General features: G+C 49.1%; 2 protein-coding genes across 5 annotated transcripts in view; one reads left to right on the forward strand and one right to left on the reverse strand.

Annotated features, from left to right (window-relative positions):
* The window catches only part of LOC122369063 (neurotrophin 1-like), a 54,948-nt gene extending 53,556 nt beyond the window's left edge, over window positions 1–1,392 (forward strand). The window contains exon 9 of the mRNA XM_043343441.1: window positions 314–1,392. Coding sequence (XP_043199376.1) covers window positions 314–522 — 209 coding nt within the window. The 3' untranslated portion in view covers window positions 523–1,392. The remainder of the gene's footprint in view (window positions 1–313) is intronic.
* A 442-nt stretch (window positions 1,393–1,834) lies between these two features.
* LOC122369064 (peptidyl-prolyl cis-trans isomerase E-like) lies at window positions 1,835–14,683 on the reverse strand. 4 transcript variants are annotated; one of them, XM_043343444.1, is made up of 7 exons: window positions 13,014–13,057; window positions 6,736–6,879; window positions 5,981–6,100; window positions 4,790–4,978; window positions 4,165–4,182; window positions 3,776–3,931; window positions 1,835–3,194 (listed from the first exon to the last, which is right to left on the reverse strand). In XM_043343444.1, exons 1-7 carry the CDS (start codon window positions 13,029–13,031, stop codon window positions 2,889–2,891), a joined length of 951 nt encoding a protein of 316 aa, XP_043199379.1. In that variant the 5' UTR covers window positions 13,032–13,057; the 3' UTR covers window positions 1,835–2,888. The 4 variants fall into 4 exon arrangements, with proteins under 4 accessions (XP_043199379.1, XP_043199378.1, XP_043199380.1 ...); XM_043343443.1 differs by lacking the exon at window positions 4,165–4,182 and adding an exon at window positions 3,992–4,022 and having other exon boundaries at window positions 3,776–3,918; window positions 13,014–13,056; XM_043343445.1 differs by lacking the exons at window positions 4,165–4,182; window positions 13,014–13,057 and adding an exon at window positions 14,564–14,683 and having other exon boundaries at window positions 3,776–3,949.
* Between the last annotated feature and the right edge of the window lie 166 nt (window positions 14,684–14,849).

Below are 14,849 nucleotides of genomic sequence, written 5' to 3' on the forward strand. Positions count from 1 at the left end.
TAATTCGCGGCTTTGGGCTAATTGGGAAGCTTTTATTTGAATTTGGAGTACTCCGTCGAGTATTCAATTTCATACTGCGAATTCCTAGAATTCCTAGAATACTAGGGTTTGGTGCTACCTTGACTGCATTTTATGCAGCACTGGGAACTGTTATTACGAAGAGCTGGCACGTAATGCCATTGAAGCAGTCTTGTTCAATGGGTTCCTGATTCACGCAATCCGTTCAGAATCCATTTGTGTGAGGAGATCACCCCCCACAACCCGTTCAGTGCGCCATGCCACGTCTCTAGCCCCGTCCCGTCCCGTCCGGCAGGTCTGAGCGGCTCGCCGCTGGACAACTCGCTGTCTGGCGGCGCGCCGGCGCAGGGCACCGCCCAGCAGAGCATCGAGACGGAGGAGACGCTCAGCCCCTCCGACACCATCGGCAGGCAGAAGGTCCGCTTCGCCGGAGAGATTGTCGTCGAGTCCAACCCCATCATCGTCCAGAAAAAGCCGCCCAAGTCGGCCGGCCGGCGGAACTGAGCGCGGCGCCACCTGTGGACGGCGGCCACAAGCTGCAGTTCCAAAACCCGCCGTCGTGGCGCTGCTGTCGGCGCGGGGAATATGGCGGGCGTGGCGGTGATTTGAAATGTGGCTGGATCTGACACGGGATCCGAGAGATCAACAACGACTGAGTGCTGCCGTGCGTTGCGGATGGTACTCGTGTGTTCACCGATACTCGGATATATCTGAAGAGCTTGCACCGAGCTTTCGAGGGAACACCAGGTTCTAAAAATCCCGTTCTTTTATGGCATCTGAAGAGGTCTCCGGTATGATGGGCTGTCGAAGGGCAAGTTTCCAAACGAGAATTACCATACGCGTTTTATTTTAGGACTAGTGTTTATCTTTGAAGATGTGTTCCGTTGAATAGTTTCGAGCTGCGTGAGATCAGAGTGCTGTAAATTACTCTTATTCAGAATGTGCCGTTATGGCATGTATCATTAACGCACTGTACGTCTACGCGCCCAGGCGCGGTTGGCACGAACAGTAGACGTACTTTTTGTCTATCTACCGCATTGTTTACATCAGATCCATTCCACAGCGACAGCGTAGCTTATTCCGTGGAAAGGATTTTATTCAGATAGCTTTACAATGGGCACGGGCAATTTACTCTATGATAGGACGAACGCGGAGGGCGATGTGAAGTACGGCTTATGACGACCTGCTAGGGGACGCTTCCATAATAGCAAGCGTAGAAACTGTGCTTGATAGCCTGTGTGAGAGGTTCCCGACGTTCCCAGGTCACTGTCGCGGGCCCGAAGACAATAATCCGCTGTGAAGTGTTATTCAGAAAATGGTCATTTGTGAGTTACAGTGGCCCACGTTTTACATCGATACCCTACGACGAACTTTTTCAGACATTAGTTACAATAATTTTATAATAAAATGTATTAAAAAAGGATGTGTTTTCATATCCAGATACAAATATCTCTTTTATGAAGGAATTTACCAAGAACTGAAGTCGATGGTAAAAAAGAAAAGAAAAACATCGTCCTATCGACTGTGCGATATTCAACTATTCGACAGTTCCCAGCAAGAACATAAGTGTCAACTTTTTCGAAATCGAGATTTCTATACCACTCGGCTGAGTCGAATGATATAAAAATCTCAGTTTCGAAAAAAAAATTGACACTTAGGAAACTTGCTGGGAACTGCCGCATTGTTATTCACACGGCAGTCAAATAGAAACAGCACCCATGTCACCAGACGGCATTGGGCTCGTGCATGTGTCGACACATTCTACCCAGCCCTGTCCTTGAGGATCTGTAACTATAGATTGATCAACACACATCAGTCCATTATCAACACACTATATTTAGTGAGGCATCTGATGGTCACGTGATGAACAAATGGGTAATTGGGATGAGTGAGCGCCACGTCTCATTTACAAATGTACAACAGTGCGGCGATGATGTGTATAAGGCCAATGAGCTCCACCTCGGGAGCCGGCACGGGAACGGGTCCACGGCGCAGCCCCGTACTCCAGTCGGGGAGTCGACACAAACTATCGGGAGCCGACACAAACAGTCGGGAGTCGACACAAACAGTCGGGGAGCCGACCAAATTACTGTCGGGAGCCGGCACGGGAACGGGTCCACGGCGCAGCCCCGCTACTCCAGTCGGGGAGCCGACACAAACAGTCGGGAGTCGACACGGGAATGGGTCCACGGCGCAGCCCCGTACTCCAGTCGGGGAGCCGACACAAACTGTCGGGAGCGGACACAAACAGTCGGGAGTCGACACAAACAGTCGGGGAGGCGACACAAGCTGTCGGGGAGTCGACACAAACAGTCGGGAAGGCGACACAAAGACACAAACTGTCGGGAGTCGACACGGGAACTGGTCCACGGCGCAGCCCGTTACTCCAGTCGGGGAGTCGACACAATCTGCATTCTATCCGACAGTCGCGCCTGAACTCTCATCTGGCTCTGGCTTTACCATCACATACACGCCTGACGATCCATCGCCCCAGTACACTCCCAGCATACGTCCGCAAACACGCTGATACAAAGCCATCAATATTGATGACTTTGGTTGAAGGTGGAGCCGTTTCGCGCCATCACCCTCCTGGCTCCTACATTACATCCATCCGTGATTCACGGCACACGCTTCACTCCCGACTCCTATAACACTCTCACCCCAAGCCCCTTCCCCAATCCTCTCCTCCCGTCACATCGTCTCTACGCAGTTGCATCACCAACTTCTCCCCGTGTTCCCGGCCTATCCTTCTCCCCTCTACCTCACACTTTATTCCCCCCCCCCCCCCCACACACACACACCCTATCCTTCTCCATCGTCTCCCTACTCTTCTCCCCCGTCCCTCACATCATCGCCCCCTGTCCTTCTCGTCACACCATTTCTCCGCAGCTGTGAATGACCACCTTCTCGCCGGTTTTGCCCGACTTGGATCCCAGTCTCTCCACCTTTTTCACCACGTCCGCGCCTCCCGTTACCTTCCCGAACACCACGTGTTTGCCGTTCAGCCAGTCGGTGCGGTCGGTCGTGATGAAGAACTGCGAGCCGTTGGTACCGGGCCCGGAATTGGCCATCGACAGGCAGTACGGCTCGTGCGAGAGGGTGAAGTTTTCGTCGGCGAACTTGCCGCCGTATATGGACTTGCCACCAGTGCCGTTATTGGCCGTAAAGTCGCCGCCCTGTTAACGAGGGAGAGAAGGGTGAGAGATGGACAGAGTGGCAGGAGGACAGCGAGTTACACAGAGAGTGTCGGGTGACCAATATGAGCGTGACGGAATCCATGAATTACTAACACCATCACATTGTAACGCAACTGCAAACAGATCACGCAATTTGAGCACCCTAAGACTATCATGGTCTATCACAAACACTTTGGTCAATCTATCTCTGTTTGTCTCACAAACAGAATAAAAACAATTCATCCCAAACGCGTAGATCAGTTACAACTCAACACTCCATGCGCCAAATCAAACAGCGTAGTGGGGCCCAAACACTAGCATTTCGAGACGTTTATCTGTTCACAAGCAGTCCTACCCACCTGCAGCACCAAGACATGGTGGAACACAAACACATCTAACCACAACTGCAAACACCTTCATCTGACAGTCTCTCTGAACCAAAAACACCGCCGTCCGGCAGTCTCCCGCACTCACAAACATTCCACTCCCTACCTGAAGCATAAGCTCGGTAAAAGCCCGTGGATTATGAACATACCTAACGGACACACCTCCACCCGGCATTGTGCCCCACAATCACCCACCTGCAGCATGAAGCCGGGTATGACTCTGTGGAAGGTGCAGCCCTTGTAGCCGAACCCCTTCTCGTGTGTGCACAGACAGCGGAAGTTCTCGGCCGTCTTGGGTACCACGTCTGAGCGCAGCGTGATGATGATGCGGCCCAGGGCGGTGCTGCCAGCCTTCACGTCCAGATAAACCTGCAGAGACACGTCAGAGGGGGGTAACTCGCCAGCCCAGGGCGGTGCTGCCCGCCTTGACGTCCAGGTACACCTGCAGAGACACGTCAGAGGGGGGGGGGGGGTAACTCGCCAGTCGCCAGCCCAGGGCGGTGCTGCCAGCCTTGACGTCCAGGTACACCTGCAGAGACACGTCAGAGGGGGGTAACTCGTCAGCCCAGGGCGGTGCTGCCAGCCTTGACGTCCAGGTACACCTGCAGAGACACGTCAGAGGGGGGTAACTCGTCAGCCCAGGGCGGTGCTGCCAGCCTTCACGTCCAGGTACACCTGTAGGGGGCGGGACACGTCAGAGGGTTGGTGACTGGTAACTATCCCACGCCCACCCAGAGTCGTGCGTCAAGGTACATATGTACACCCGAGAAGACAGAGAAACACCATAACAGTGGAAACGTGAGTATTGCAGAATTATGTCCAACTTTTCGCGCATTAGAGAATGTCCGACACGATACAGACAAAGTTGTAAGAAAACACACAATCAAACGTTATTACATGAAAAATACAATATGGCTTCAAGGAGAAACTCTACCTTGTGTTTGCCAGTGGAGAAAGTCAAGCTGAAAGTAAATACTCCGCGTCCCTTCCCCTCTACCCCTACTCCCGGCGCGCCACCCCTGACTGACCTGCGGCAGAGGAGTGCCCTCGCGGGCGGCGCGACTACCCCTACTCCCCGCGCGCCACCCCCGACTGACCTGGGGCAGAGTACCCTCGCGGGCGGCGCGACCACCCCTGACTGACCTGCGGCAGAGTGCCCTCGCGGGCGGCGCGACTACCCCTACTCCCGGCGCGCCCTTCCTGACTGACCTGCGGTAGCGTGCCCTCGCGGGCGGCGCGCGGCGCGATCTTGGAGACCACCCGGCTCTCCTCCTTGTCTCCCTGGGTCTCCTTCTCCAACGTCTCTCCGGCGTGCTGCTGCAGCCAGTTGTCGTCGGCCCAGACGGGCCGCGAGGAGCCTTCGCGGACCCGCAGCGGACGGGCCAGGTTCACACGGATCTGGACACAGCGGGAGTCCAGTCAGTACCACCCGCAGCGGACCCGCAGCGGGCGGGCCAGGTTCACACGGATCTGGACACAGGGAGACACAGTCAGTACCACACCGGGAGGGACCCGCAGCGGACGGGCGGTCAGTACCACACCGCGAGGGGAGGAGCCCTCCAGGTTCACTCCAACAGGCCAGCTTCACTCGGGTCTGGGTGCAGCACAGCAGCGGGTGCTCTAAACGTGTGCAGGTTGGAGTCAGGACTGCATTATGGGTAATTGGCACACCGATAGGTATGATACGATACCACAATTTGACAAAGCACTTTCGGAAACGTACGAAATGCGTTGCACGTAACATTCTATAGTCCAAAACTATTAAAAAAAGAATATGAAAGTGATACCTGTATTATGCCACTTTAGCCATTTGATGCACCCAACTAGACTACCCAGCACTATTTGATGCACCCAACTGGCCTACCCGCTGCACTCGGACTGACACGCCACACATGTCGCTGCCTTCACGCCGGGTCAGAGAAGAACACCCGGTCCGCACAGCACCGTTCGTTTGTCCCCGTGTCGCCATGGCAACCGGCGCTCACCGTGCGTCCGAACAACTCCGACTCGTGCATGTTGTCGACGGAACTCCCCCTGTCCCCGTGTCGCCATGGCAACCGGCGCTCACCGTGCGTCCGAACAGCTCCGACTCGTGCATGTTGTCCACGGAACTCCCCCTGTCCCCGTGTCGCCATGGCAACCGGCGCTCACCGTGCGTCCGAACAGCTCCGACTCGTGCATGTTGTCCACGGAACTCCCCCTGTCCCCGTGTCGCCATGGCAACCGGCGCTCACCGTGCGTCCGAACAGCTCCGACTCGTGCATGTTGTCGACGGAACTCCCCCTGTCCCCGTGTCGCCATGGCAACCGGCGCTCACCGTGCGTCCGAACAGCTCCGACTCGTGCATGTTGTCGACGGAACTCCCCCTGTCCCCGTGTCGCCATAGCAACCGGCGCTCACCGTGCGTCCGAACAGCTCCGACTCGTGCATGTTGTCGACAGCGGCGGCGGCGTCCTCGTTTTGTTCGAACTCGACGAACGCGAAGCCGCGGTGCTTCTCCGTCTCATAGTCGAGCGGGATCTGGCGGGAAAAAGGCGCGGGAGTCAGGGGCGCCCGCACTTTACCATCGGGCGGGATCTGGCGCTAAATGAGAATCTGAGGTATCGACAAAAACTATAGTGTCCTAAAATCGAACGGAATATGGCGGGAGACGTCCGCGGGAGAGTCAACCATAGGAGGTTGGAGGAGCTATGGGAGCATACCCTGCCACCCAACTATGGTAGCATACCCAACCACCCAATCATGGCAACATACCCAGCTTCCCAATCATGGGAGCATACCCAGCCACCCAATCATGGGAGCATACACATTACACAGCCACCCAATCATGGGAGCATACCCAGCCACCCAATCATGGGAGCATACCCAGCCACCCAACCATGAGAGCATACCCAGCCACCCAACCATGGGAGCATACTCAGCCACCCAATCATGGGAACATACCCAGCCGGCAGCCACCCAATATCTCTCAATGTGGCGATTACTCTGCATTTGCAGGTAGCAAATAGTAAGTGTCAGCTACAGTGCAGGGACAATTACACCCTCAGATTCTACTAGCCAGAAGGCTATAGTATAAAACTTCCAAAACGAGCACATCGTACTATTTCTGACTAGGTACCTAGGACCTGGCCTGACCTGACTGGGAGCCTGCTGACCTGGATGTCCTGAATGTCTCCGAAGGGGATGAAGGCGCCCTGGAGCACCTCCTCCGTGACCTCGTCGGCCAGTCCGCCGACGTAGACGGTCCGCTTCTGCGCGCCCACCGACGTCATCACTACCAGCTGTCGCCGATCTGCGGACTGGGCAGCGTGGGGTTAGAAGGCATGGATATTGGACAGTTAAGGACAAACAGTTTTGCATGGGAAGATGGAATGGAATGGTCTGGTGTGGTCAGCCTTTACTTGCCACTATTTAACTTAAGGAAAAGGGCATTTTCAACTAGAAAAACAATAAACCAACATGCAGCAAGTGGTAATAGGTATATCATAAGCATCTTATAGGGATACCTATGGGCAAGGTCATGTCGACTTAAAGGAAATATACCACTTTTAACAAGGGGGTTTGAAATGAGATACCAGCTTTGTAGCTTCACCTGATACTACCACGAATAAGGGGCTTTAATGGGTCTATGGTCACCCAAGGCAAAGATATCCTATTTCTTGTTCCAAAAAGAGTGCCTTGTGAAGGAATGTGGTGACTTGTAGAAAAATGCCAAGAGTGCAGGCACCTGTAGCAGATGCCAAAGCTCAGTCATGAGCCAGTCAGCATTCAGTTTGAACTAGGTCACACTGGTACAGGGACCCGCAGTTGCTTCTGTACACACTAGTATTTCAGCGTATTCTTTGCCTGTGACACCGTTGGAGGCGAATTGGGAAATTATTGTGTGCTTATTAAAACCACCATCTGAAGGGCTTTAAAATGATGTGCTGCTCTCCTAATTCAGTGAACTTTTAATGGCTATATCAGCAAAACATTGTTTTCAGCGCTTTTTCCTGCCCCATTCCTTCTGAAACCTGGAACCGCTTATTCCATTTACTCCTGCCATCTGACGATGGTCGTGCTGATTACTAGTTCCGGCGCTAGTTACTGCTCCAGTTTTGCACCCGGCACAAACTCAGGCGGCACCGGGCCGTGGCTCGACCAGGGGAGGGTCGGACCGAGCCGACTGCCTGGGGCGCGGTTAGATCGGACGCCCTGCTGGGGAAGGGGACGGGAGTGAGGGGGAGGGGAGGAGGTGGTCACGTGGTCCGTCCAAGCTCGCAGACGGCCTGTCCTGCGCCCAGCCATGTTCCGTGATCCAAAATGGCACGAGAGCTGTGGAATGCCTGGAGGAGACGCTTCGAAAGCGAACTTCAGCAGCACTAATTTACCATATTCTGTGGAGATAAATGAATATTATCTTAATGCAGAAAAAAATGTATGCCCAAGCTGTATAGGCTGTATCTTTTTAAAAGTTGTAAATAGGATTATTCTTAGGGACAATTATAGGTTTCGTATACACAGTGAATTGTGTTACATTGAGCCGTTTCGCTGTTACGGTTACTAACTGAAGAGTTATCCTTTTTTCTCACAGGGAATGACAATACAATAACAATACGAATAAAACCAGACGTTTCGCACAAAAAAGTGCCTCCGTCAGTGGCAAGAAATAAGTAATTAGGCATACATGTTTTCTTTCGCTAAAATCGATGAAGCAGTTATCTTTATTTTTTAAATCTTTTTAGCAGTCTTTTAAGCGCATCATGGAAGCTTATAAACATTTGTGTATTTTATCGGCAACCCGGCTGGCCAGACCGAGACGGTGCCGCATATAGTTCTCATCGATGTTAAACCTATACACTTATTTTTCTCCAATATTGTCATTGTCCGTGAGAAAAACATACTCTTATGGACTGGTCTCAGTTCATGTAGAAATTGTTGCATATTCATCAACACAGATAAAATGAATATTAGCCCTCACCACACATATAAGTAGATGTAAGTAGACCGCGCCCCCTGTTTTTCACCAATAAATCGCGGCAAAGCGAAGGATTGCGACGATTCTTTGGTGCCCTGGAGTTAATCAATTTTACAACTTTCCAGAAAAATTAAATAGCCCTTATTATTTGTCCATCTTGTCTGAGAATTTTAAATCTTTGAACCAAATTACCTTTAACCCTCGCCCGTAAACGGTGTTTTGCCACCTTCGCCCATGCAGGGGGGGGGGGTTGGTGCGACCCCCCCCCCCTGGCGTTTGAAAATGGAGCTTCGTAGAGCTTAGCGGAAAAGACCAACGGATTGCTCTCAACGAGATCTCGCGATTGGTGGTATATTTTTTGGTCCTAGGTCAACATTTGACCTACTTATGACCGGTCAAAGGTCAAATTTTCGGAAAAATCTAACTTTTTCAGATTTCCGCGCCGATTGCGGCAAAACGGTAAGAGGTATCGACTTGAAACTTTCACTATCGTGATTCTTGATCAATTCTCTATCGTTTGGTGTGTATTTCGATGTCATAACTCTAAAAATGATGCGTTGGGAGCATCCAGTAACCTAGGATCTCAGCATTGACCGGGACATAAAAATAATTGGCTTTCTCTCGTTAGCGATGACCAGGACCCTCAAATCATCGGATTTCTCTCGTCACGAGCAGCTCGCTCTTTTTTTATTTTTCAGCGAAGCTCTGGCTATTTTTATCAAGGGCCGAATGGCTGAGGGTTTCTACGCCCCTCCGCTACATGTAAGACGCTGAAAAGAAATGCCTAAGTGGGTGAGGGTTAAATATCGATTGGTTTTTAAGTGCCGAAGCCCGAAACACTTTAATTTACTTCGATAGCAGTTTTTAAGACCAACGAGCTCAAATACTATAACTTCTTGAACAATGTAAGCACCACATAAAATGAATCGTAAGAGAAGCGGCTCAAGATTAAGGAGCTATGAGACACTTAATAAAAAACGGCATAGATTAGAAACTGCACCTAACCTGCACTGAATTTTAAACCTTTTCGTTGCAGACTGGTAGATTAAATTTTAGGATTGATTTCAGCTGATGCTCAAATGGAGCTATTCATTCGTTCATTCATGCGACCATCCAATTCCATTCATAAAAGAAGCCAGTGACAAAATTGTTCATTTTAGATAAGTGTGAAATACAAACTCAATAAAAGTTTAATGATACGGCAAATTTGACAGCTTTTATAATGAACAGACAAAAAACTTTAACAAATCAAAGTTGAGAGCCCCAAATAGGGGAGAGTGAGGTAAGATGAGCCAAGGGGCAATTTTAGCCACCCCATGTTTCTCAGCTCCTATGGCGCTAATTGACTTGAGCTTCCATGTGCCGTTTGCTTACGATGTTCACGTCTTTCACGTCTTTCACGTGAGACGGCAACGTTCTCGCGCTCAGCCCCGGTAACATGTGGTATCACCCCTAATAACTAAGACATGTTTTGCCTTTAAAATGAGATGGTTGTTATCTGTGGTGCATGGTTATTTTCCTTAGCAGGTGTCAGCCATTAATCGAAAATGACCACGGGTGGGGTAAGATGAGCCATTTTCACCTGGGGTAAGATGAGCCGGATAAGCCATTGTTGTCTCCGCTGTCGAAAACCAAACTGAGCTGCGCTTGTTTCTGCTGAATAAAAATGGTAGGAAATTGTTTTTTCTTTGTTGATTACACAAGTTGTAAGTGATTTGCAGATTATCTGAAGGATAATATGATTTCTTCCTTGATAGAAAACTTGACGAGTTATTGGAAGGCTTTAAACAGTAACTTTTTGATGGAGGAAAAAACGTTGCCATAAGTATGTATGCCATGGAGTAAATAAAAGAGCCCACTCTTCGCCGCGCCCGGGAAAAGAAGAGGTTCGCTTTTTCTATCCATGCTCAACTTTCCCCACGACGTGTCTCAACTTACCCCGCCCATGGGGTAAGATGAGCAACGTGCAAGATGATTTTTGACGCAGCCTTTCAGTACAAAAATAAGCGGTATGAAACATTTCTGGCCACCATTACATGCGCAAATGACCAAAAGTCCGTCCAAAAGTCCGTCCAACCCGTAAACGCAGAAAAATGATCAGTAAGTTAGCCTGTAGCTTACGAAAAAAACGGCTCAACTTACCTCATTCTCCCCTACGTGACACAATTGAGGGCATTTTTTTTAGGCCATCACAGTATTTGTCAACAGTTGTTGTTTAGGGGACTGGGGAGGGTGGTTACTGGCTCATTAACCGCCCCCGCCCCCCCCCCCCCCAAAAAGGAAAGAAAACGAAACCGATCATCCGCGAAAAGAACTATTGAGCTCGAACCAAGGTGACGAATCGATTTATAGGTATGCAGGATGACTAACGATGCCACTTGTTGACTTCTTGTGTCAAATAAATTCCATCATCTGGATAGCACGTCAACTCTGTGGTATCACTATTTGACATTTTGCAACAAACGTATACTATTTGGCGCGACTAGCCTCATAAATGTTCTGAAACTAAAACCGTTTCTTCGCAATTAACTTGGACGACGTCATCCCAGCTTATGCACGACCAAAAAAAGATATCGCTTCAGGATCACTGGCCCGAATTCCAATGCTTAACCCGCGCACCGACGGGGGGGGGGCGGATATCCGCCCCCCCTGAGGTTTTTCGCGGATAGCGGGAAAACCGCGGCGCGTAGCGCCGCGAAATTTGGTATGACTAGTCTCTCATCAATTTTACACATGGTGTGCAAGTTTGAACCTCCTAACTTTTAAGGTCAGGTCACCAGGTCACTTTGAATGACCCAACCTCAAGTCACTTTTTTGCAACTTTGTCACCGTGCCAGAGCTACAGTAGATGTCGGAGGCCTTTGAAAGTCGCAGGATGTTATTAGGTCATTAGTACCTACAATTTGTATATCTCGGAATTTTGATGTCGGTGACCTAAGGTCAGGTCAATTTCGCGACCTCCCCATTATAAGTCAATGGGGAAAAATCAACTCCCTGTTTTTACCACTAAAACGGGTCGGAATGGCCCCATATACCATACATGACTTCACATACGATCAACCTTCACTACCTTGAGGTCTGTTTTGCTGTTGGGCAGCTGTAAGGTCATGTGACGTCATCAAAGGTCACCAAAGGTTTTTTGCCAATAACTCCTTACAGGAACAAGATACAGCCGCGCGGATGGTCTCATTGTGTTCAGCTCGTCAAGACGCATCGAATGATATACATGATGACCTCGAGGTCACGTGACCTGAGGTCAACCTTTGACCTTGACCTTTCGAGGTCAACATATATATCATTCGATGCGGATTGATGAGAGGATCACGATGATGCTCTTAGTTTGTTCCTATCTTGACTACTTCGAAAGTTATTCGAGAAAAACCCTCTCCATATCTAGCGCCGCCATTTTGACTTTTTCGACCCCTGTGACGTCATCTTTGACCTGACCTGAAAATGACCTTAGTAAAAATTGTAAACCTTGTCCGTGCGTATCCGATGCCGTTTACCGCTTGTCGCTATCTTGCTTCGTTCTCGAGATCTCAGGGGGGGGGGGCGGTCATCCGCCCCCCCCCCCCGTCGGTACTAAGTTGGCGCAGACCCCCGTCGGTGCGCGGGTTAAAGTTTACTCAAAGCCGGTGTGGCTGAGGCACTCTTCGCTACATCTCGTGACGGCCACCATTGTGTTGCATTTTTCGGTAAGCTATAAGTTAATAAGGAAAGGATTGGTGAGTGGGTTGAAAACAGCCCTCACCCTCCACCTTCTTCTGGAAACATAAGTAAACGAAAGATCTGGCGATGGTTTATCCACTCTCCTCTGCCGCCGCGCTGCAAGGCCTCGATTCGATCGGTATGTGGCTTCCTGAGCGGTCCTCCCCGGAGGCAAGGTGAAAGGTCATGGCCTGTATCATAAATTTATACGTTGCTGAATATGTTTTATAGTTCTTCCAAGGCCTTGGACACCGTTTTATTATATCGGATAAGCATTGCACTTTCTTGTCAATCAATACATCTAAAGAAAACTTGATCATAATCTTATACTGCGGCAATTGTAGTTCTGCTTACGGTTGCCTCTTTATGATACGGGCCACCATCACCTCCACTGCGCTGGAGCTCTGGCGTTCTACCCCTCCCCGCTACGGACCGGCCCTCGGGCTAGGTGTGTTAGTACTGAGCGCAAACCTGTAGTAGTCACGTGACTTTCATTCACGTAGCGGGAACGGAAGCTATAGGCGATACCAAGGACGGGCTCTGGGGAGGCAACCGGCGCGGAAAAATAGCACGATTGTAGTTTTGGAAGAATATCTGTTGCGGTAAGAGGAATTATACAAAACAAACGTCCTAGGAGCAAACATGTGTTATTCCTCCATACTTTGCGCTACATTTCATTTCTCCAATGGCCAGCACTTAGCAAATAATAGCGCAATTCTAAATTGGTAATATATGTGTACAGTAGCAACTGCGGGTCCCTGTACCTACACAATATGATTGGTCCATGTGTAATAGCCTCTGCAGCAAACTATGTGATTTAGCTGTGCAACATTATTTAGCATCTACCAAAGATCGAATATCGCCCTTCCAATTCATCTTCACATTAACTGCTTAGTTCTGGTGGTGATGCCAGGTTTACCAATACCAACAAAATGTAAAACTGTAGCAAATAAAACAAAACAAAAAGCAGAATATTTCCTTTAATAATGTCATCAGTCATTTTATTTAATAAGTAAAAAAGTGCTTATTGTGCTGGCCTAAACAGATAGGTAAAATGGTATTTGTCAAGATAAGGTCCCCTCTACAGTTGTGTTGCGGCCCTGTTGATACGAATATGCAACAGCAGAAATTTTAGGTTGTAGGTTAGGTTAGGCTGGCAGTTTGTACGTTTTAGGTTATATGTTGGTAGGTTTTTAGGTTGTAGTTATCAGGTTGTAGGTTTGTACATTGTTAGGTTGTTAGGTTGTAGGTAAGTAGGTAAGGTTAGGTCAGGTTTGATTGTTTTCTTTGCGAGACATTTATACATCATTTATGGATTTAGGATGTCAAAAAATGAAAGAATATGAAAAAACATCCTTGAAATCTTCTGAGGACTTTATCTTGACATTTACTGGTAAATGTTGCATGTCATTATCTACATACTACATAGGTACGTACCTACCTGGCCGTACTATTTTCTGGACAATTTGCCAGCTGGCGCCTTATGGTGGGGTGGCACTAGGACTTCAACTTAGCAGAGCTTGTCATATTTCAATGCAAGATACCTACAAACAACTAAATATCCCAATCCATCTTTTAATTTTTCTGTGAATTGGAATGCCATTTTACATCTATATTGATATATCCATCTCTTACCATGTTTATATCAATAAATAACATAGCTATCATACATCACCAGCTGGCCGGCCAGCTGATTTTGTTCAGTTGTTAGCAGGGCTGCGGAGTCAATGGATTTTCGGCGACTCCGACTCCATTTCCGGCTTTCAAAAACCAGCTCCGACTCTGACTCCGGGCAGAATTGTCGACTCCGACCGACTCCAACTCCCGACTCCGCAGACCTAGCAGGGCTGCGGAGTCAACAGATTTTCGGTGACGCCGACTCCGACTCCGGCTCGGGTTTCTTAAATCGACTCCGACTCCGGTCACAACTGTCGACTCCGACCGACTCCGACTCCGACTCCGCAGCCCTGGTTGTTAGTAAGGTCCTACTCCCACCCAATCCCTACCTACCTACCTACCTAATCTGCTTAGCGGTTGCTTCCACCCATCAGGTGTGCCTGCACCATCAGGTTGTTGCCCTCCCTGATGAATGACTGATGACCCTCTGTTATCCCCTATCTCAATTTGATATTGCTGATGCACTAGTGAGAATGATAAAAATGGTAAAAATAGTTAACATGAGTGCATTTTGAGGTAACAAGTAAAACAGTGTACCTAACACTATCGAGTAGGTATTGGAAAGGCGTAGAAAAAGAAAAGAGTCAAAAACCATGCAAAAAGTTAGTAGCTAATTAGCATATTGATGTGTAGGTACTTACTCGATTGACAATTATCAATTAGGAATAAAATTGATATCTTTCCAACCAAACCACACCAAACCACCAAACCAAACGTTTTCGAGAATGCTCATGCCGGCTCTCTCTATCGTCTGGAGGTTTCGAAAGATGCTCTCCAGAGATGGCGCTAGTAAATTTGGCTGACATGACGTCATGCTAAAAAGTGATGGGTTTTGTGAGAGCAAATGTAATAATAGTTGTAAATTTTGTACTTTTGCTTAATTAAGAATGATAAATATACAATTGTTCAAAACAGCGTTTTCCTCAT

The sequence above is a fragment of the Amphibalanus amphitrite genome, unplaced genomic scaffold (genome assembly GCF_019059575.1).
Source record: "Amphibalanus amphitrite isolate SeventyFive unplaced genomic scaffold, NRLGWU_Aamphi_draft 001003F_arrow, whole genome shotgun sequence".
NCBI classification, from domain to species: domain Eukaryota; kingdom Metazoa; phylum Arthropoda; class Thecostraca; order Balanomorpha; family Balanidae; genus Amphibalanus; species Amphibalanus amphitrite.

What these genes read in the sequence shown, in the direction of transcription:
- LOC122369064 (XM_043343444.1), bottom strand. An exon ending in GAGACATTCAGGACATCCAG is followed by an intron (nt 6,101 to 6,735) that starts GTCAGCAGGCTC and finishes TTTTCCCGCCAG; the next exon opens with ATCCCGCTCGACTATGAGAC. An exon ending in CGGAGCTGTTCGGACGCACG is followed by an intron (nt 4,979 to 5,980) that starts GTGAGCGCCGGT and finishes CGCTGTGTCCAG; the next exon opens with ATCCGTGTGAACCTGGCCCG.